This window comes from Stegodyphus dumicola, chromosome 3 (genome assembly GCF_044657685.1).
Source record: "Stegodyphus dumicola isolate Sdum_Otavi_A_Nest chromosome 3, ASM4465768v1".
Lineage (NCBI taxonomy): Eukaryota > Metazoa > Arthropoda > Arachnida > Araneae > Eresidae > Stegodyphus > Stegodyphus dumicola.
Window position 1 is genome coordinate 78509006 of NC_140770.1, and position 23231 is coordinate 78532236.

The 23231-nt window shown below is 34.0% G+C and overlaps 1 protein-coding gene across 2 annotated transcripts in view; it reads left to right on the forward strand.

Annotated features, from left to right (window-relative positions):
- Positions 1–7894: 7894 nt before the first annotated feature.
- mus302 (mutagen-sensitive 302) overlaps positions 7895–23231 on the forward strand; it is a 111818-nt gene continuing 96481 nt past the window's right edge. Inside the window, exons 1-2 of one of the 2 annotated variants that reach the window (XM_035352201.2) lie at positions 7895–8210; positions 18591–18791. In XM_035352201.2, the coding sequence (XP_035208092.1) occupies positions 8121–8210; positions 18591–18791 (291 nt within the window). In that variant the 5' untranslated portion in view covers positions 7895–8120. The remainder of the gene's footprint in view (positions 8211–18590; positions 18792–23231) is intronic. The other variant, XM_035352202.2, reaches the window with a different exon arrangement.

The window sequence follows — 23231 nt, forward strand, 5'->3', positions numbered from 1 at the left end:
ACTCGGCATTTCGTCAGTTTGAGAGCGTAGAATATGCTCGAATCATAGCCTATGCGGACGATTTTATGCTAGTTGTGGCAGGAAGGAGTAACCTCGAAATGAGATCTCAATACTGTCTTGATCTGTTCTCCCAATGGGCCAGAGCACATAAGCTTCAGATTTCGGCAGAGAAAACTAAAGCTTTACTCATAGGACGCAGCAGACAGCTAAGACGCAACCCAAGCATTAAACTCCATGGGATACCGGTAAAATGTTTCCCCCAATTGAAATATCTTGGGCTATTACTCGACAACAGACTTTCTTGGATGCCACATGTCAGAAATCTTAAGACTCGAATTAGCATCCTAAGCAACAACATAAGACGCATGACTTCACATAAATGGGGTACCTCATCTAAGCTACTAAAAATTTGGCATAGAACCATTACAGAAAGAGTAAAAACTTACGGAGCAGCAATCTGGGGTGGCGAACTTACCTCTCATATGAAAAGATCCCTGCTCTCTATTCAGAGACAGCAGCTACTTCAAGTATGCAGGGCATACCGTACCACGTCAACACTAGCCCTACAACAACTAGCAGGAATTCCTCCCCTAGATTTGATAGTAGAAAGGGAGGCAGCTATCGTAAGGGTTACCAGGCTGGGTCAAACTTCAACACTCGGGTCATAGTTATCACCACTTGGACTACGAGGATCAAAACAACTGCAAAAACTTTCATCCAGCAGCTTTTAATCTCTCCGACTGTATCAGTATAAACGACCAACCAATTCAGAGGTACAGTAATAACCTTTTCACAGATGGCTCCAAAACTGAGAACGGCACGGGCAGCGCCTTCTGTAGACTAGAAAATGGAGTTGTAAAATTCGAGTGGAAAAGGAAATTAGGCTTGAACAACTCGGTATACCAAGCAGAGCTTCTAGCTATCAGTGCTGCAATTAGATATGCGAACACATGTAAACAGGAGAAATTCTCCATACTCAGTGATTCGGCATCAAGTCTGGCGGCTATCGCAAGTCAAAACAGCCGGAGTCCTTTGGAATACAGAATTCAGAAACAGCTTCTGACAATGCCGATTTCGCAAAGACCCACTTAAACATAGGTTCCCGCTCACACAGGGATTCAAGGCAATGAAGCCGCTGACCTAATGGCCAAGCAGGCAGCCAACTGCACGGATATATTAGAAAGACCAACTAAACTTCCTTGGTCTCATATTAAGAGAACAACTTTGACAAGTCTGCTACAAAATTGGCAAAGTAGATGGACAGAGGCAGAGGTAGGACGAAGGACATTTCGCTTACTGCCAAAAGTTAACATGGAAATAAAGACCCACTGTGCTAGCCTAACACAGTTCTTGACAGGTTATGGACCATTCCCAGTATACCTGAACAGATTCAGACTTAGGGATACTCCTTTCTGCGAATGCGGAGAGGAAGGCGATACGGACCATTGTAACAACTTTAAATAATATTAAAATCTTGTAGTTTAAATAATTTAAATAGATGAACATTAAGGTATTTGTGAATGGCAATATTTGAAACCAGACTCGAGTGCCACGTGCGACTCTCACACGAAGAATGTAATTTATTTGTAAATGTTAGTATTCTTTTTTCTTCTTGTTTGTATGTCGCCTTTTTTGAGTGTTAAATAAAAGTTATTGCTGTGTTCCATCATTGGAGTTGCTTAATATCGCCAAAGAAGTATCACAGTCTTAATTATTTTGGAGGCACCGACCGAGATAGAATAATCGTGCGTATTTTTATTTTATAAGTTCATCACTGAACATAATATTAGTGATACCAGATTATTACTTCCTGTTAATAGTGAATTGCTTTATTTTATTAGTTCATCACTGAACGCAATATTAGCGATACCAGATTATTACTTTCTGTTAATATTGAATTGCTTTATTTTATTAGTTCATCACTGAACGCAATATTAGTGATACCAGGTTATCACTTCCTGTTGATATTGAATTGCCTTATTTTATTAGTTCATCACTGAACGTAATATTAGTGATACCAAATTATTACTTCCTGTTGATATTAAATTGCTTTATTTTATTAGTTCATCACTGAACGCAATATTAGTATTAGTGATACCAGGTTATTACTTCCTGTTGATATTGAATTGCTTTATATTATTAGTTCATCACTGAATGTAACTTCCTGTTGATATTGAATTGTCTTATTTTATTAGTTCATCACTGAACATAATATTAGTGATACCAGGTTATTACTTCCTGTTAATATTGAATTGCCTTATTTTATTAGTTCATCACTGAACATAATATTAGTGATATCAGGTTATTACTTCCTGTTAACACTGAACTGCCTTATTTTATTAGTTTATCACTTGAACGTAATCTTAGTGATACCATTTTAATGCCGTTTCTACTAGAGCTCAAAGGAAAAGAAAAATAGTTGAAGAGAAGATCTTGGAACCGATGAAGGAAGAAAATAAATCATCCAAAGATATTTTTGAAGAAGAAGTTAAATCATCGGAATTAAAGGAGGAAGTTTTTTACGAAAATTTGAAAAACGTAAAAGAAAATTAATATTGAGAATCATTTTGCAATGCAACGTTATCATCATCTTTTGACTTTCGATTTAATATCAAAGCCGCTACTAATAGACGAAGAAAACAAATGTCGAAAGCAAATGACAAATGAATATTATCTGAAATGCACAGATGAACTGAGGAAAGGCTTTGCTGTGAAATATAGCCGAGGAACTGGTCCGCCATGGAAGAGATCTAGGCACCGTCAAGAAAAAAAAAAGGAAGACTAATTTAAACACTGTCCCTTTTCTTCCTATTTAAATGTGGTGTAAAAATATTTGTTTAAAACTTAAAATTTTCGGTTTGAAAATTTAGAAACTTATGAGAAAAGTTATCTTTTCTCTTTAAACAATTAAGCAAGCCGAGCTTATATACTTTTGAATTTTACAGAACTTTTCCCTTCGGCAAAAGTCTCTCCGTTGGGGGGAGAGGTTGTAACAACTTTAAATAATATTAAAATCTTGTAGTTTAAATAATTTAAATAGATGAACATTAAGGTATTTGTGAATGGCAATATTTGAAACCAGACTCGAGTGCCACGTGCGACTCTCGCACGAAGAATGTAATTTATTTGTAAATGTTAGTATTCTTTTTTCTTCTTGTTTGTATGTCGCCTTTTTTGAGTGTTAAATAAAAGTTATTGCTGTGTTCCATCATTGGAGTTGCTTCATATCGCCAAAGAAGTATCACACCATTATTACTTCCATTGTGTACATACAAGAAACTGGCACTTGAAGAAACCAGCGGACTGTGCCTGGACAATGTGGGCGAATAACACACTCAAAAACAGAATAGCCCTTGATAAAATAGAGAAAATCTCAAGGCACTGCCTAAGCAGAAACAACCGTGGATAATATTATAATGTTTCAAAAGTACAGAACTTAAAGCAGATAACCAGAATAACGCTTAGTGCCTTGCAGTTATCAATATGTAAAAACTTTTATTAGTATATAATATTCAACCTTGTTACTCTGGAGCTTTCCCCGCCGTGATGGTATATAATTCCGTTTGGTTCATGTCCGTGGTCGGAAGCCATCATAGCGGTGCACTCACTCACTCACTAGAACAATATTGATCATTCAGCTATATAAACCTAACACATATCCTAAGACGCGCTTTCGAGACATAAAAAAAAGCAATTTGAATTTCGTTAATCAGCCCAGTAAAACGGGAGCTATAAAACTGTCCCCCCTTTTTTCCCGCCGTGTGCATATACAATATAATGGATATAATGGGTGAAGGGCGTGATTGAAATTGAAGGTGCTTTGTACTCCAGTTGAATGAGCTTGGATGACAGGTACACGTATGTTAATCCATGCGGATTCATTTCTATGCCAGAGCTAATCGAAGCGGCTATTCTAGACTAGAGAGTGGTGGCGTCTTTCGGCAAGCCATGAACCTAATGGACCTTAATGAATAAAAGATCTGAAGAACGGGCTAGCCAAGGCAATTGTGGAACACTCTCTGTGTAAAGAAAGATGAGGACGGCGCGGCTAACATATTGTTAAGAAATGTACAGGCGCGGTAAGATGGCTTCCTCGCAAAGCAGTTTTAAGGTTACCATAAAATGGCAAGATAAAACAGGGTTGCCACTTTTGGCGAGAAATCGACCATTTGGCGACGAAATTGGCGATATACCATGGACGGATGGAGAACCTTCTGGAACTAACTCTTACCGGTTTAGCCCAGAATGTTCTCGAACATGAGCCAAATGCTATATAAACCCTTCTGGTACGCGGAGAGTTAGTATCGAGTTGGTGGCTCGTCTAGCAAGTCAATCCCTGCGGAGTGCATCGAGTTGACAGACAGGCAGCGAGTGCCGAGTGAGTCGTCTAGTGCACCGAAAGAGTCTCTTAGTGTATCGCGGTTAGTGCATCGTCGAAAGAGCGTGTTGAGCTCCGAGAACGACTGAACCGAAGAGTCGGGAGCCGTGATCTGTGTGTCGTCGAGTGCATCGCGAGTTGTAGCGTGGGAAGTCTCGAGAGTACGTGGAGTTCCCAGAATGACCAAGCAAAGTGAAGAGCTATACTCTAGTGCTTTGCCGTGAAGCTGTCTCCACCATGATAGCCTGATAACCTGGAGGCTGTGTCACTGATCGTGTCACCGTGTTTATAGTAGATCTTCGACGACTGTAAAAGTGTTTTGGAGCTGTCCTGATTAATATTGGTAAATAAAGTGTGTTTCGATACTTCATCAAGTGTTGTCTTTATTCACTTCAAATCTACGAACCCCGTACGAACGTAAAGGAAGAGAAAAACGCAACAAATGGTGTCAGAAAAAAACGTAACAATATACTCGGGCACTATCTTGTTGAAAGACAGCGTCAAGGTACAGCCATGGGCTTGACACATCAGAAATGAAACGGCGGTTGCCCACATTCTCCGCTATGGGAACAAGAGAACTTCGATGGTTGTGTGTGAGTGAGCTACCTATGAAAACACGTGTTTTTGATTCTTCATTGAATTTATTAGAACAGTGTTAGCTTTTTCGACATGGCTTCCCACGCGCTGTTAGAGAGTGCTACTGATTGTCATATAAAATTGTTTAGACAGTGACGTGGACAGTTTTGACGGACTTGTTAAATAAGCATTACTTCGTTGAGTTAGACTTTATTAACACATTAAATTTTCTGACTTATCTGCGGAACCACTGTGACCAAATTTGCAGTGCCAGTGAAAAGTTTTTGAAGGACAACAACCCGCAACAGGAAAATAGCTTACATCGTGCAATGATTGCTTTACAGATCTCGGCAATAACCGGAAAATCGACGTCAAAAGTACTGAAGCCAGTTCTCGAAAAGCTTCTCATTCCAGAAAAAAGCTCTTCTTTCCAAAATAACGAACTACTAGAACTACTAGCCAATAGCATAATTTTAAAAGCATCTCTATAACATTCTTTATCTTTTTTCAGTCTTTAAAGAACAGTCTTTTTCAGTCAATAGCATATTTCCGGATTTTCTGTCGTTGACATAATTCGAACTTTAGCTGGAAGAATTCAGAAGACGCTGCGACACCCATCAACAAGTTGTTCCCATTGTTCTTAATTTTTCAAGACATTTTAGCAGAAATGCCTCTGGGCATATTTATTAAGTATCGTACATAGTGTATGCATAGTTTTCTTGAAGTTTAAGTGAACTTTTAATTTTCCCCATTTTTCGACGCATAAATTATGTGTATGTATTTTGTTGTGTTATATTTTCTACCGGCATATTTTTTATTTCGTATAGTTACTTTTTTCATTAGTTTCACACTGCACCCTACTGATTTCGTACTTTCCTTAACCAATTCATATTGCCTATTTTAATTCCTCGGTTTGTCTAACCAGCTCCGTAGCTTGAATTTGTGTTTCAACAATATTGTAGATGTAACGCGTCTGATGTAAAGAACTCTAATTTTGGAAAGAATTTTATGGTTATGAGGAGTATTTTCTACTTCATAATAATATTCTCAAAATATTTTGCAATAGAGTTAGGGCCTCGAACTCGGAGCTCCGGTGATGCATCATTCAGACCAAAGAAGCCAACATCCTGACTCAAGGTACGTGACGTAGCTGTACGATCGAGGACTTTGGGGGTCGCTGAGATCATGCATGGTGTTCAATACGGTCCAATCGAAGTCGAATTTTGACACATGCTGGTAGGAGTTTCTTCTTCATTCACGAGGAATTCAGTTACCTTTATAAAATAACTAACGTTCAAATGCAATTTCCAAATGCGAAGCCAGCTGTGCAGTTTTCCCATTTATACATAATATAGATGACGTTATTTATACCTACTTTGAACGCATGCACTGCAAGGCTCATCATTTGCATATCTCAGCATACAGTATCTTCCATGCAAATTTGACGTTTTTGCATTTCGCTTTCATGGTGTTGCAGTTTGGAAGCCCAGCGCGATATAGTGGTTAATGACGTCAATTGCCGTACCTATTCGAATCACAAAAAAGGTATGGATGTTTGTAAGCGTATAGTGTTTCTGAGGTAAGGGGCAATCAAAATACACGGCGAGCCAAAGGTCCTTTCGAAAAGAAATTAGTTGGGAAGAAGAGAGGGAGACCCTCAGACCATCACCACGCGGTGTCCTCCTACAAAATTGCAGTGAAACTGCCCAGTTAGGGCTGTGGAATTATGCCTGTACGGCAATGGTTAAATTCTACCGTCCTGCCCTCTTCTATCTTTACTTGTACCTGGTGCAGCAATTTTAATGCCCAGCAATTTAAGCACTAGTATGATTGCACTTAAAATTTGTAGAGACATTAAGATTTTTTGGAAGTAGAAAAGATGAAAAATGAGCAACGCCCTCACCGAGAATAGAACCACGGACCTCTGGAATACGCGCCCAGCGTGCTGACCACTACACTACGAAGGCATGCTAAGATGGCGGTAGAAATACCTTATATACTTACCTTATATACTATACCTTTTAAAGGGCGACTGGGGATTTAGGGGACCCAATCGACAAATCCTGGGTGTGGAGAATTACCATCCACCACCTTTTCAGTTATAACGCCACTGTAGAGACACAAGGATTTTTTTTGGAAGCAGGAAAGATGAAAAATGAGCAATGCCCTCGCCGGGAATCGAACCACGGACCTCTGGAATACGCGCCCAGAGTGCTGACCCCTACACTACGAAGGCATGCTAAGAAGGCGGAGGAAACACCTTATAGACCTTTAGAGAAGGTTATAACAAAGCATTTCAAATTAATGTCATTCAAACATGCTTCTTTTTTACTTCCTTCAGATCTATTATACAATTTGATTTTATAAATAGTATACGAGGAAATAAAAATTCTGGAATTTTCAGTCCAAGTGTGCAAACGTATTGAAATGTGCTTCATAAAGAATCATTCTGATTGTTCAATATACCTAGAAATAGAATGCACATGATCCTTCTACAGTTTCGGCTATTTAAGGCTAGGAAACAGCCGCAGAAGGAGAAACCTTGCCGTCTTCATCAGTAAAGGTGAGACTCTTATACTCTGAAGGGATGTGATATATTAGGTTTCTTCCGATACGCGTTATACATAAATAATTTGATGGAATGTTAAAACAAAAGAATATTTTAAGAAAGCAATATCTCGCATTTGTAATATTCTGGTGTAGACATGTTCATTGTAATAATTTAGTGTTTTGTACGTTAAACGTGAAAATGATACCGAAAATCCGGTACTTTTTTCTTCTAGTAAATTTATAGTTGTGAGGTTGCTGATGATTCTATTTATTTTAGATACTTCTCACTTACTACATACTTAATTTCGCTATGTAAATTGCCCTCTTCAAAGTAACCTAAACTTAGGTAGTTAGAGAAACAGTTGGTGGCAACCACTAAAAAAATCAAGCTAAACGTCTGCGATTGGGCTAATTCAAGGTTTACGGATTAATGTCGTTATGTATTTTAGGCGCGCAAACGGCGTATAGTGAGATCATGAAAACAGTGTCAGTATTTATTTAACTCGTTTAAAATTTAGCTGTGCCTACTTTGTGTCAAAAGTATGTTTTGAGTTTTGATGTCTAAACTTTATGTGCAATGAAATTCTTGTATATATGAAATTATAAATATAATTTCATGGACGAACGTATGGAAGAAGCTAGTGATGAAGAGGCACAAACAGTATCTGAACAATCGGATGATGCTCATTCTGAAGGATCTGATGGAGTAAGTTTCTATATATTTAATATTTAAATCATACATAAAATAAAATCAGAGAAGGTAAAAAGTAAATAAAAATTCATCGCAAAGGAAGTTTCTTTTATGGTGATCTTATCTTACCAAGCGGATGATGCTCATTCTGAAGGATCTGATGGAGTAAGTTTCTATATATTTAAACTTTAAATCATGCATAAAAGGAAATCGGAGAAGGTAAAAAGTAAATAAAAATTTATCGCAAAGGAAGTTTCTTTTATCGCGATCTTTGCTCATCGGAGAGTTAATAGCCTAAAATTGGTTATTAGTGGTAATTCATCCAGGTGTCTAGTTAGTAATTATGTATGTTGATTGCGTGAGTGTTATTGATCTATTTATTTTTTCCTATGTGTAATTAAAAGGCGAGCCATTTTCCTGTAGATAAACCTCAACTTTCTTGTTGTAATTAATGTATATCTAAGTTGATCTCTCTTTAATTTAAATACAGGGCATGAAAATTATCTTGACACAACAAATAGTCATAGTTAGTGAGAGATTTTTAGTTTTGGTAGTCAGTTGTGAGGCAGTTTAATATTAAATGGTTGTTTGTAACAGCTGATTAACTGTTTACACTGAAAAAACAAGTCTGAGTTGCGAATCAGTATATGGCAGCAAATTATTGGATAATAAGTCGCATCATTAAAATTACTTTAAAGTATTTTTTGGTAAGTAGTTTAAATTGTCAATGGCTAGCGAAATGTTACCTTTTCAAGGGTGAGAAAAATTAGACAAGAATTTTATTTCCTGAAATTAATGCAGGTTGTGCAAAATGTTAGATGATAGCATCTTCCAATGTTGTATTTAAAGGAATCCAGTAAATTGTCTTGATTAGAAAGTAATCCATGGTTTTCTCTTACCAAAATTCAAGTGCACAGAAATGTATAAAAAGGATTCTGCAATCAAAATTATTAGAGGTTATTATAATTTTGACATCATACTCTTTTTCCCCCTTTTATTCCAAGGCTGAAAAGGTAGGGCTGTCATATTTTTTAAATTTTATCAATAAAAAAAATAAAATTAAGGTAAAATAGGATTAGGTTCAAAGGACTTGGGATTAGATAAGATAAAGGTAAGTTAAGATTAGGATTAAATTTCTATAATGTTTTATTAATTTTATTGTGAAAAGGATAACATTAAGGAATATACAGGATAACTAAAATTAGATTTACTTAAGATTAGTTAAATTGTGTCATGAAAAGCTGCATATTCTCCATGTTAAGCTGTGTGAGTTTCTTCTACAGTTGTTGGAAGACAGAGACACCATCATTCTACCAAGATGTTGGGTAATATTGTGTCTTGTCCCGGCATATCTAGCATTAGGAGATACATCAGATATCTCTAAGATATTGTTGCCTTGTTGTTGTAGATTAGGTCATAATTACATAATTATTACATTATTTCTACATGAAAATGCTATAAAAGCAAATCGAAGATTTTTCCAGTGTATTAATTTGTTATTACTGATTGTAATTGCATAGTTTAATCCTTTGAAGGCCAAAACTCACAAGGTAGCCTTTCATTCAGATGACCATCACCACTCAAAGTGGCCGAGATAGCGTTGTTGTTTTCTTCTCTTCCCCTAAGGTATGCCGTAGCAGGTCCAGTTTTTCTGGTACTGTTGTTATTAGGACCGGATCCAGAAATGTATGTATGCATATATGTGTGGATGGATGAATGTGTTCATGTATGCATGCATATATGATGTAAGCATGAATATACAGTGGATGGACAAAAATATGGAAACACCTTGTGAAATGCATGTTTGAAAAGAAAGATTGATTTTAATGAAATATGTAGGTGGTGCTGGCGTTTTTGACTACTGACGCCACCTATACAACTTCGTAAATGTGCTAAACAGTTCAGTTGTTGTCGGAGTACTGTTATGTGAGGTTGTAATTGCATTATGTCAGAGTTAACAGACTTCGAACGTGGGCAAATTGTTGGAGCACGTATGGTGGGTGCTTCCGTAAGCAAGATAGCCGAGGTGTTTAGTGTTTCAAGAGGTACTGTATCAAAGATTTATTCCGCATATTTGAAAAGCGGAAAAACATCATCTGCTAAATCACAGCGCGGACGAAAGTGTGTCCTGAGTGATCGTGACAGACGATCATTAAGGGCAATTGTGACGAAAAATAAGACCACAGCTGCAAAAGTTACTGCTGAAATGAATGTTGTGTTACCGAACCCTGTGAGTACCAAAACAATTAGAAGGGAGCTTCATAAACAGGGAATTGCTGGCCGTGCTGCAATTGAGAAGCCACTCATCAGTGATGCTAATGCCCGTAACAGGAAGAGGTGGTTAAGTCATAAAGCCTGGACTATAGAGCAGTGGAAGCGAGTAATATGGTCTGACGAGTCTTCTTTCACATTGTTTCCCACTTCTGGCCGAGTTTACGTCTGGAGAACGCCATCTCAAGCCTATAATACAGACTGCTTGTTGCCAAGAGTGAAACATGGTGGGGGTTCTGTTATGGTTTGGGCAGCCATATCGTGGTTCTCTGCTAGCCCCATGATAACTGTGTCAGGGCACATGACTGCCAAGACTTATGTGAACATTTTGGCCGATCAAGTTCATCCCATGGTACAAACTTTGTTCCCCGATGGTGATGGTGTCTTCCAAGATGACAAAGCCCCTGTTCACACAGCTCACATTGTCCAGGACTGGTTTTCTGAGCACGAGGATGAGTTGTCCCATCTCCCCTGGCCACCACAGTCACCAGACCTGAATATTATCGAACCTTTGTGATCTACATTGGAACGGAAAGTGAGTTCTCGTTATCCATCGCCAACATCGTTATCTGAACTTGCCGTTTTGCAGGAAGAATGGTATAATATTCCCTTGGCAAACATACAGGAACTGTATTTATCCATTCCGAGAAGACTGCAAGCTGTTTTGGATGCCAACGGGTTTCCTACACCATATTAAGCAAAGAAACATGTTTTTTTAAAGGTGTTTCCATATTTTTGTCCAATCCCTGTATGTGTGTATGCATACGTACATATATACACATGCGTATACACTCATACATTTATGAATCTGGTCCCAATAACAGATCAGTAACATTTTCCCAAATGCATTTTATCAGGTAATTGCAGACAGCTTGTTCTAAAAGACTAATGGAAGCATGTTTGTTAGGAAGTAGAAAGAATGTCATTTGAAATCTTCGCACCTCTTTGTCCATTAATGAACAGGAGGGAAGGAAACAAATGGCGTGGGGATGTGTGTTTCAGTATTTTAAGCATACATGTTAGTGTGAGGGTTTCGGTTTTCTAAGGGTTAAACAGCGCCAAAGCAATATTTTAACCTTGAAGGCAAGTGTAGAAGTTGGTGACCAAGGAAGATGAAAGATGATGAGTTGAAAATATTGATGGACAACAGGTCTATGCATCAATAGTAAAGAAATAAAGGAGAGTCTTCACTGCACTCATTTAACAATAATAGGTCATTTGAAGTTAGGAAAGTTTTTTTTCATGTTAATATATGAGTTTCACATGAGCTAAACAGCTGAATATCATTAACAGTGAGTATTGATTTACACTTCTTTGTTCATAAAGGATAAATGGAACAATTCCTAAGGTGTAATATGAGTAGTATTGAAAAAGGAATTCTCTGTGCTAATATTACTCGGGAATGACATCGTTTGAATCTGAAAGAAAAGCTGTGTCAGTGAAGTATGATTTCATCCAAAGATGGTTTATTCTGTATATGGTGACATATGAAAAGGAAGGGTTTAATTTAAATAATTAGAAGTAGACAGGTAATTGTTGAAGACATCTGCTGTCATGACTAGTTAGAAAATTTGAATTGAAAGTTGTCAATTAACAACCTACATTGATCAACAAACCAGATGTGATTTTTCAGCAGGAGGATGCTAAATTACTAAGAGTGATTTAACAAAAGTTTAAAGAAATATTCTTGCTCATCAGTAAAACTTCAACAAGTTGAAAATGTAATATGTTAATGTTTTGCAGCAGAATTAAAAAAAAATTTTTTTTTGAAAAGAGGCTGAAAAAGTTTTCAGAAAGATGGGTTTTGAAATCATTGAAAATTTTTGATATTTTATTAATATTTAAATTTTATGAAGCAGCTATTTCTTTTTCCATTTGAATTTGTAATTTAAATTCATATGAAATGTTTATAAAAATTAAATATAAAATATTTCATTGCAGTTTTCTGCATATATCATTCATTCTATTCAATATTATTCTAAGAGGAATTCGAAATTAATTCCATAATATGTGACAGGTTTAATAACCACATAGACTAAAAAATTTCTGTTGAAATTTACAAAGATCTAGCTAATATAAACTGGGGACCAAAATTAAATGACCCCCCCCCCAAAAAAAAACTTTTTTATATGAAGTAAATAATTTGATTCACTTTTCATGGAGTGACTGAAATTTAATTATTCTTATAAAATTCAGTATGATTTAATCACTATGAAATCCAAGTTTGTTCCAAATTTTTTATTTTAAAATCATTGTTCATTTCAACCCCTTTTCCTAAAAATCTAATGGCATTCAATGGTGAGGTTTCACTCTTGCATAAAGTGACCCCACGTCCCGATTTTGGTGGGACAGTCCTGCTTTTTGGAGGACTGTCCCGGCGATTTTTAAAAATATCCTGCTTTTTAGAAAACATCTGCATTTCTTATTTTAAATGTACTGTAAAAATATATTACCTATTATTTATTAATTATTATAGTGAATATAAAGAAATAAAAAAACATAAAATGGATGCAGAGTAAACTAAATTAAGCAATGTAAAGAGTTAGATTTATTCAGTGGTGTTCGATCATTGTCGTTACGTCTCTTCAAGGAATATGTGTTGTTAACGGAGGAACAGCTGGCATTAGCTGAATGGCTATTTGCTTTCCACATCATAAACCACAATCAAAGTTTCAGATTAATTGATTGTACGTTGCAAATGATCAAAACATTTTACGACAAAAAATTTGCACGTGCCAGGACAAAAACCGAAGCAATTATTTGTAATGTTTTTCACCATATTCGCATTCACAATTGCAGGAAGATTTAGATAAATGCACATTTTATGTCCATATACAGTCAAAAGTTGTTAATCTGGACGCCCATAATCCGGACCTCAAAGCTACAAACTTTCTGCGCATGTCTCAACGCATAATGCATTCACGCATGCGCATATGCATTTACGCATGTGCGTAATACCTTTACGCATGCACATAATACGTTTATGCATGCGTGTTTAATGTATAACGGACGGTATAAACTAAGCTAAAATTATCTAATTATCTATTTCAGTTAATGTTGCAGATTGTGTTGTTCCTTAAACTTCGAATTGGATCCGGCTTATTATTTTTTGCAGACTGTTAGAGCAGTTTTATAAAAGTAAGCTTGAACTTTCGATTATGTCAAATGGAATTTCCGATGCTGGAGCTGCCAAAGGATCTACAAAGCAAAAGCATGTTTCGATGTCCATCAAGCAAAAATTGGACTTGCTGCAAAAAATGGATAAAGGCATATCCTTTGTTTCTCTAACCATTCCAAAATCTGTTTATCAATTTCACGCTGCTGTGCGGGGGAGGGGAACGTCACGGCACGCAATGAACTGGAAGTTGATCTGTCAGTGCTATCTTTATCTTCAGGGCAGATTTTTTTATTTTATTTGCCTTATAATTCATTACTAAATGTAGTATTTCATCTCGATGTACTCTGATATGATTTAAATCAAATTCATTATAAATATCACAAATACACATCAAATAGTTTTCTGGTTGCAATTTTCTAATTTCGATTATGTGTAATGTATGCTTTATGCATGCGCGCGTTGAGAGAAATGTTTAATAAAGTAAACAAATAAATACTAAGCTTTTTTTTTTGTAAATTTTTATACCCTTTAGATCATAATTGTTCTTTATTTCATAAATTACGGTTTGATATTTTTAATTTTATAATTTCTGCATGCCATCTTACCAGATTTAAACTGATGATCTATAATCCGGAATCGCCGAAGTCTCGACAAGTCCGGATTAAAGACTTTTGACTGCATTATGATGTTTCCAACCACAAAGATTTAAAATTATTTCCTACAATTGTTAGACTTTTTGATCCAGAAACAGGAATTAAAATTGGAATATTAGATTTTGTTTCATTGCCGGGTGAAACTTTTTTTTTTACCCCAATGGCAGATTGTGAACAGTTACAGTTTTGTAACAGAGTCCATTAATCTATACTAAGAACAGAGTGGTGGTCTCTTTATTATGGAAGCACCTAATAGGTGGGCCACCATTGCCTCCTATCAAGGGACAGACAGTTACAACCAGGCCTTCTCCGGGATTCGAAATCAGGCCCTTCGGTATTGCAGTCAGGCTCCCCTAACCATTATACCGTCTGGGTGGCTGCTGGGTGAAACTTCATAAATAATTTTTGATTTAATAAGTACTCTTTTAAAAAAGAATAATTTGACAGGCAATAATTTTATTGTTGACACTAATGCAAATTTTAGTTTAAAAGCTAGAAGAGGCATCAATAACTTTTTTACGAAACTTAACGAATGTTTGAACCAAAAAGTTATTGCTAGTAGGTTGTGCAGCACACATTCTACACAATACTATTCAAGCAGCATCTGACTTACTTCCAGTGGATGTTGAAAATATTATTTCAAAAATTTATTCGTATTTTTATATATATATACTGTGCATGTCGAAAGTTTGAAGGATTTTTGTGAAAGTGCAGAAATTGAATATAAAAGAATTATTGGTTACAGCAAAACACGATGAGCTGTAGAAAATATTTTTAAAATATATGAACCATTAATAATCATACTTTTTATCACAATATAAATGTCCAAGAATATAGCAGCTGTTTTTTGCAAATGACACATCACAAATTTGTCTTCAGTTCATCCACAGCCAAGCTACATTATTTCACTATGCTGTGAAAATTGTTGAAGGAGACGAAAGGGCATCACTAGGTTGGAAGAACAAGGGCCATATTAAATGACCATATTATCAGGCCATATTAAACGACCTGATTTTCTGAAAGAAGTCAGAAATTTGTATAATAACTGCTTGGAATAGCTTGAAGAACGGACAGTTCAATTTGAGGATACAGTCAAATACCGAAAATCTGCCGACCTGAAATCCGCGTTGCCTCTCAAAATATAAACATTTAGTTTATAGGTTCCGGAAACCGCAACATGGAGTGCGAAATATTGAAGAAAAAATACTTACTGGATAATGACATCATAATTACTGAGTAATAATAACGGAAATACTAAATTATTGACATCATGATAAAAGTTTTTTTCCCTCCAATCTGCATCGAGGTAAAAAAGCAGACGATTAACTCAACTCTTCTTTCAAGTTCACGCTTCACGTTGTTGTACTTTCTGAGCTTTGTTATTTCACGAGATTGTTTAGTGATGTCGTCTTTTTTTTTTTTTTTACCCAGATATTTTGTGGATAAATTAAGCATATTTTAAATTTCAGCGCTTTTTAATACAATGACAGATAAGAAACGTACTTTTGATTTTACTGCTTGCAATGTTGAAAAACATAAACACGTTGCATTGATGGTAATGAAATAAGTGGAAATTCTACTAAAGATGGAGGCAGATGCTACTGCTCGGTTTATAGCTTAATCGTATGGAATTGCCACACGGTCTGTGTATGATATACGGACAATAAAGAAAAGCTGTTGAAATTTTACAGCAACAGTGATTCTAACACCGGAAATCTTTACATGAAGCGAAATCGGCAAACCTTGATGCTGTCTTGTACGAGTGGTCCCGGCAGCGGCAGAGTGATGGGGTACGTATTTGAGGACTACTCCTGAGAGAAAAGGGGAAGCAGATTTATGCTTATTTGAAAATAGAGGAGCCTAATGTAAATGAACAATATAATGTAATCACTTTATATATGTAATAATAATTTACTGCATGTAATTAATTATTGTATTAATGTAGTATATAGTAATTCAATTAAATATATCTAATACGCCTTATTTATTTTGCACTTTTAGTCTTTTCTGTCCTGAAATCCGCAAAATCCTAAAATCCGCGCAACCTCTGGACAAAATCTTTTTAATGTATTAGTAACTATTTTTTGAAAAATAATATTTGCAAAAATGATCTTTTTGATGAGGTGTCATTGGTAAGAAGATGCGTTACTGATGAAAAAAATTAGATGTTGGTTGTCTGCAAATGTGGAAACAGACAAAAAATGGACGGAGTTATTCTTTCCTTTTAAATATAAGAATAATATTCCTTATGAATATATTTTGAAAATTGTAGAACACATGCTCTCCCTTCCAGGAACAAATGCAGCAACAGAACGTGTTTCTTATAGTATCAATAAAATATGGACAATTGAAAAAAACGCAGTTGAACATTAAAACTTTAAAATCTGTATTAAACTTAAAATATAATTTGATCAATTCATGTGAGAAATTTCAAGACATTTTAATAAATGATTCGAATCTATTGCAAAGTATTCATTCAGATAAAAAATATAACTGTGGAAAAAAATCATAATTAAAAAAATATTAAATTAATTAAAAACATAATATTCAAATTATTGTTTTTTATGAATATTTTTATAGTTACCAATTGTTAATAACAAATATATTTTTGTATATTTATAGACAAGTATATGAATGCATAAATTAAATATATTTTTTGAATTATTGGTCTGCTTTCATAACTAAATTATAATTCTCATTTCATTCCATTTGTCCCGCTTTGTCTCAATGAAAATGTGGCCACTTTACTCTTGCATGAAGTCTGTTTTCTTATAAACTTCTGTAACAGAATGTTTGATTTCAGAGTTAACTAAGTCAGAGTAGTTTTTTTATTTTTATTTTTAAATGCTACCAAAATATTATTTAGAAGGTTCTTTGTGGTAACCAGTTGAAATATAATAATGAAAATGAAAAGGTGGCTGAAAGTCTCTGATCTTTCATGAACAGTTTAAAGATTTTGAAATTGTTATTAGGAGGCTGGGTTTACCAACAACTTATAAATAACATAACTTTTCCAGAGCTTGTAGCTATCGCTGAAAAATTTGTATTACGCTTAACAAGAAACTTTTATTCTAGAAAGTCAATGCTTTCTTTGTATTTCATTGAACTCGGCAAAAGTGGACCATTTGGAATCAGTGGAGCTGGATATTCCTTATGAATATATCAGAGCTTTAATTGTTCACAGTGGACTTGTTTTCTCTTAAATGATAAATTAAGATTCAGTTTAACATTTAATTTAAAATATGGTTAGTATGCAAAATTGGTGTGCATTATACAAAAAATTAAGAATGTGAAATATTTTTATCAGCATTACGGGACCATGCTTTTATATTGAAACTGTTGTGATGGTATGGAAAAAAGTAATTATTAATGGATATCCTACGTTGCACATGTTCAGCAGTAATGTATGCTATCCTCAATTATCAAGATTAAGTTTTTCAGCCTAGTGTAAAACTTTTTAAGGGTACATAGGGATGTAGCTTTCTTTTTAATGGATGTTGAAACTAAAAGTGTTGAGTAAATGAATCACCAGCTAAATCTCTTGATTTGGAACTTGTGAAGAACTTTTGAAATATTCTAGGGAAACTTAGTATGCAATAAATTTCTTTTAGAGATCTCAGTATCTTGAAGTCTGTACTGGTGAAGAAATAGAGTGTACTCTTTGTAAGTCTGAATTAATTAACTAAATACTTGGAATCATGTTCTCATATGTGTACACAAATTAGGAAAGCTCACATTCCATGTTAATATCAAAAGTGTATTTTTTCTGTAAAATTTCATTTTTACATATTTTAGTTTTATTTATTTTATGATATAGTTGTATATTATACGCCTTCATATTTAGCTTTTCAGTTTATATATCATGATACTGTCCATATACTGATATACATAAATGAATACTTTTTTCCAGTAGATGAATACTTTGTCCTTAGTTGTTTCATCACCTAGAACATTGCCCAGAATGCACCAAGAGAGGGGGATGATTAATATTAATCAACAAGAGAGGATAAATAACTAGAAAAATTAATGGTTTTGAGATTTGAACCCTAGCCCAGTGACTTAATGAGGGCAACTAGAAATTATATATATGTATTAACCAAAATGAATTTAGGTTTCAAGAAATTAGTGTTTCTTTTAAAAATGAACTTTTTATAAAATATGCCAATTTTTCCAGCCTGACATTCTAAAAATCTATCAATATTTTAAAAAGGAATTTTGTGTAAATAGCTGTGGCATGGCTGTGTTTTAATATATCAGGCTTGTTTAATCATTCATATTTTAATGATATAAGTTTTAAAACTTATTACAGTAATGTTGATATGTGAATTTTAAATTATTAATTTATCTATGCAGGTTGTTGATGAAGTAGAAAACATTGCTGTATCTCCTCTGTCTCCTCCAGTATTAGAGATACAGTCTGAAGACTCACAGCAGGAGCTACCAAATCAAGAAAATATTCAGAATACACCAAAATCAGTAAAAAATGATGAATGTAGAGCTTCTCTGACTAGCAAACTTGTCTCTCCTAAAAGTGGATTAGATGAAGATGGCCAGGTAAGTCCTATAACCTGAAAAATCAAACTCTGTTCAAACATGTGTTTGTCGTTGCATGGAAAACCAGCATTATAAACATAATTTATTAATATAGGGAAGTGTTGATGAGAGAGAAAATTTGATAAATGTTATCTGTGAACTAATGAATATACTGTTGACTTTTGGTTGGGAGATAATTTTGCACTTCATTGCTATAGCAGCCCTCGACATTGAATTGTCAGTCAACCAAGATATCTCGCTAAAATCTGACTGCGTGTTCTTGTACCTCATCACGCAATCATGTATTGGCACCAGATGTGTGTTCTTATACCTCACTACGTAATTATATGGTAGCACTTGGTTGCATCTTTGCTGTCACTGTGTTTCATTTTTGATCAGGTTTTCAAATTCGCGTTGTTTATTTAAAAATATATTCATTACTTTTTTTTGTGTGTGTGTGAATATTATGGTGTTAACAATCTTTAATTTACCAAGTAATGAGCTGGATGACGTATTATTTTTTCAAGAAAGTAATCTTGTACCTGACAAACAAGTATGCAGAAATGGCCACATCATGAAACTTAATGACAAAATTATTTTGAGGTGCAGTGTTAAAAGTTGCAAAAAGAAAAAGAGCCTCCATGTTAGAAATTGGTTCAGGGCCTCCGAAACATCATTTGTCATTGCTATGTAGTTCAATTTGTAATGTGTGTAATTTTGGTTACGTCTGTTAAATGAAGGCAAAAAATTATAATACTTTTTTACCATTAATATTAGATGAAGACTTTGAAGTTAAGATTTATGCTATGCAAGTAATCAAAAAGTAGAAAAGAGAAATCATGCTAATTATTTATGTGAGAAAGAATTATTGAAATGATATTAAATAGCTTCATATTTGATAAGAGTATCTATTTATAAAGATGATTCATTTATGTAAAATAATATCAATAAATCTGTTTGGAGAAATTGTGGTATTTTAGTAAATAATAATAATAATAATTTTTTTTCAAATAAAAGCAAGTGGGATTTTTTTTTCTTTTAGTATATTTTAGCTTTGTGAATGAAGCACATAACAGTAATCTTCAACTAATAAATGTAAAGTTGACCCTTTAGTTGTTTGATTTTGTTTATATGTTGATATTTTCCAATAAAATACATGAATATTTTCAAGTGGAAAAACAAGCAAATAGACCATGTAGCCTACAAATAAAAAAAGGTACATTGTGCAAACAAAAAAAAATGGGACAGTTCTATATCTCTTGTTCTACTGGGTCAATTGACAAAATTCAACTTGCCTTTTTCATGTCTCGAAAGCATGACTTAGGATATATATTAGATTTATATATCCTATTTATATATCCTATCTATAGCATTATTCTCACATAGGTATTTGACACAAAGCCAAACTTTTTTCTGAAATAACATAACAATTTTTTCCCATATTTCTATTCTAGAATTCAAATTATGCTTAAATATTAAATTTTGTACTTTTTGGTGAGAAATTTATGGAGAAATTAAAAAAAACTTGGCATATGTTTTTCAGTTTGTGAACTAGGCGAACTTCTTAATTTATGGCAACCTATTTTCCTTTTATTTTTCATTGCACACGAGCAGAGAAATGGTCATCGTTCTTACTCTCAAGTAATCTTAATAAAGTGCGTAAACCACATTTGGCGCTATCGCTTATAACAAATATGCCAAATTTCAAAATGAGCCAATATGTAAATTCTTGTATATTTTAGGAAATTTTGAATTAAAAACTCTAATTTTTTGCAGGTATGCTTAGAAATATAGCTACATTAAGATGATGGTAAAAATTTTATAAGTTATAATCCAAAAAATTTATAAAAGCTATTTAAAAATGCAAATTTTAAAAATAAATCATAAAAAAGGGGCAAATTTTATTTGGAATGAACCTAAATTTCAAAATGTGAAAGGAAGAATCAAAAAAGTTTAATAAAAAAAAAGAGATATTAATAAATATATACCAAATTCAATTAGAGAAGCTAAAGTTTTGATATGGAAAAATATTGGCATGCCATTTCAGAAAAAGTCTTATTTGATGTCAAAATACCTATTTTAAGACAATGTTATATATAAATCTAATATATATCATAAGTCATGCTTTCGAGACGTGAAAAACGAAATTTGAATTTCGTCAATCGGCCCAGTAGAACGGGAGATACAGAACTGTCCTCTCTCTTTTTTTTTCACAGTGAAAAAAATACTTTCTGATTATCCATACTCTTTCTAAAGAACCATAAAAAAACATTCATTAGGCAAGCCACCTAAATACTTTTTGCTGTACACATAAATACTTTTTGGCAACCTGTGGATATTGCCAAATAGTATTTATGTGTACAGCCTAGGATGCATGTAACACATTTCTGTTTTGCCAAAATAAAAAAAATTGCAAAAGTTGTAATGTGTTCTTGTTTTGATTTTGCTTAATGATGTATCTAGCTCTGAGCTTAGCTCAGTACCTCTTAAACAGCACTTACAACTCAGTCATTGAATGTAAACTTTTGTATTTTCTACTGTTGGACAAAACGGCATATTTTGAAAGAAATATTACGCTTTTCTTTTCATTGGCCAGCAAATTCCATAGTTCTATTACAATTCATTACAAGGGGGGAAAAACTGAATGCAGAAAGAAATACTAATTGGAAAAATGACTATTGAATATGAAGGGTTGCTAGCATGTATGTACCCGAGTTGCTGCATCATTACATTTTGGCAGCATCATAAATTGCCATATCACTATTTTGGCAATGTAGTGCATTGCTTTATGAATACTTTTCTGGGGAGGAGGTGGTGCAGGTAATCAGAATGAACCTAGAATAAAATTATAATGAGCTCAAAAATGTATGCAGGTATAAGTCTATATTATTTATTTTCTTAAAGTAATCACAAATGTTATTAAATGTTAAAATACACCAGCACGTTGTCACATATCTTGTAGATTTTGTATTATGCAAATGACAATGAGTAATCAGATATTAAGATAAACCAATGAATTTACTAGATTTACAGTTATTGCAGAGGGTGTTTACACAAATTTAGAAAGATTTCGATAAAAGATTTTTTTAAAAGATCAAATATTTTCGAATAAAAATTTCTGGCAGCAGCTTATTATTTAAAATGAGAAATATCATCTGGTACATTTAAATTTATTCTTTCAAAATGTCATATGTAAATAAGCTGGGGATTGAAGGATATATTTTTGCATTTTCTGAAGAGATGTATTCTATAATTGAAAAACATAGCAAAATGCTTGGTATTAAAATTTCAAGGTGCAAAATAAACAACATTATTAATCAGAAAAGAAAAAAACTTTCAGTCATTACTTGTACATGGATAGAAGACTCCAGACAAATGCCTGAAAAGGTACATACTGTTTCTAATGTTTTTACTTCTTTGAACGAAGTAAAAAGGAAGTATTACAATCGCGAAAAGTTTCAGGCAGCATATTTCAACAAAAATATTCATTTTGACCGCTATCGAATGCAATTTAACGATGTTTTTGCGTGATATCTGTACGTAAGGAAAGAATAAAATACTCTTTTCCTCCAAAAAAATTATAAAACTGCTTTAAAATGAGTTCTGAAGAGAATTTTTCGTGGCGTCTATATGAACGTATGCACGTACGTACGTATCTCGCATAACTCAAAAACGAGTAGCCTCAGAACGTTGAAATTTTGTATATAGGACTGCTATAACATGTAGATGTGCACCTCATATTTTGGTTGCAAACAGCCGCACCAAACATATATAAATATATTTATATATATATCCACTCTGTTACCCGACTTGGTGATCTTAGTTTCTTTACTCTTATATGTTTGTAAATTGTACATTTTTTGCTTTAAAAATGATTGAATTATGTTGTTCTTATCTTCCGGTTAAGGTTTTTATGCCTTTAGTAAATCTCTATGCAATGTTTTTAGAATTATCAACAATTTTGAAGTTGTTTAATTGCCGCTAAGCCTAATAATTTTCTTGATGGCGGCCATTACTTGTTTACATTTGAAACAGCAAGATAGTGGATTTGTTGCCAATCTAGAGAAACTTAGCTTTGCAACAACAAAGATAACGCCTTGATTTATTATTTTGAATTAAATTATGCTGAAGCCTTTCTGGAATTTTTTCGAGGAAATAAGTGTTTAAGATTTACTTCGTAATTTTTAATACAGATATTTTGAGTTTTTTTGTATTTTTGCCTTGTCGCGAAGTGAGTACTGAATTAATTGAATGAGAAATACTCAATCATCTGTGAAAAACTGTTTCTTTTTGTTTTGTTTGCTTAATTTATTTTATACATCGTTCTAGCTTTATTATAGTATTTGAATAGAACTTCTGGCAACGATTAGATAATTCTTTAAACAATATCAATTTTGTGCATTCTGAGATATAATATGAATGAAATATAATACTGTTAAGTGAACCTAGGCCAGAGTGTCG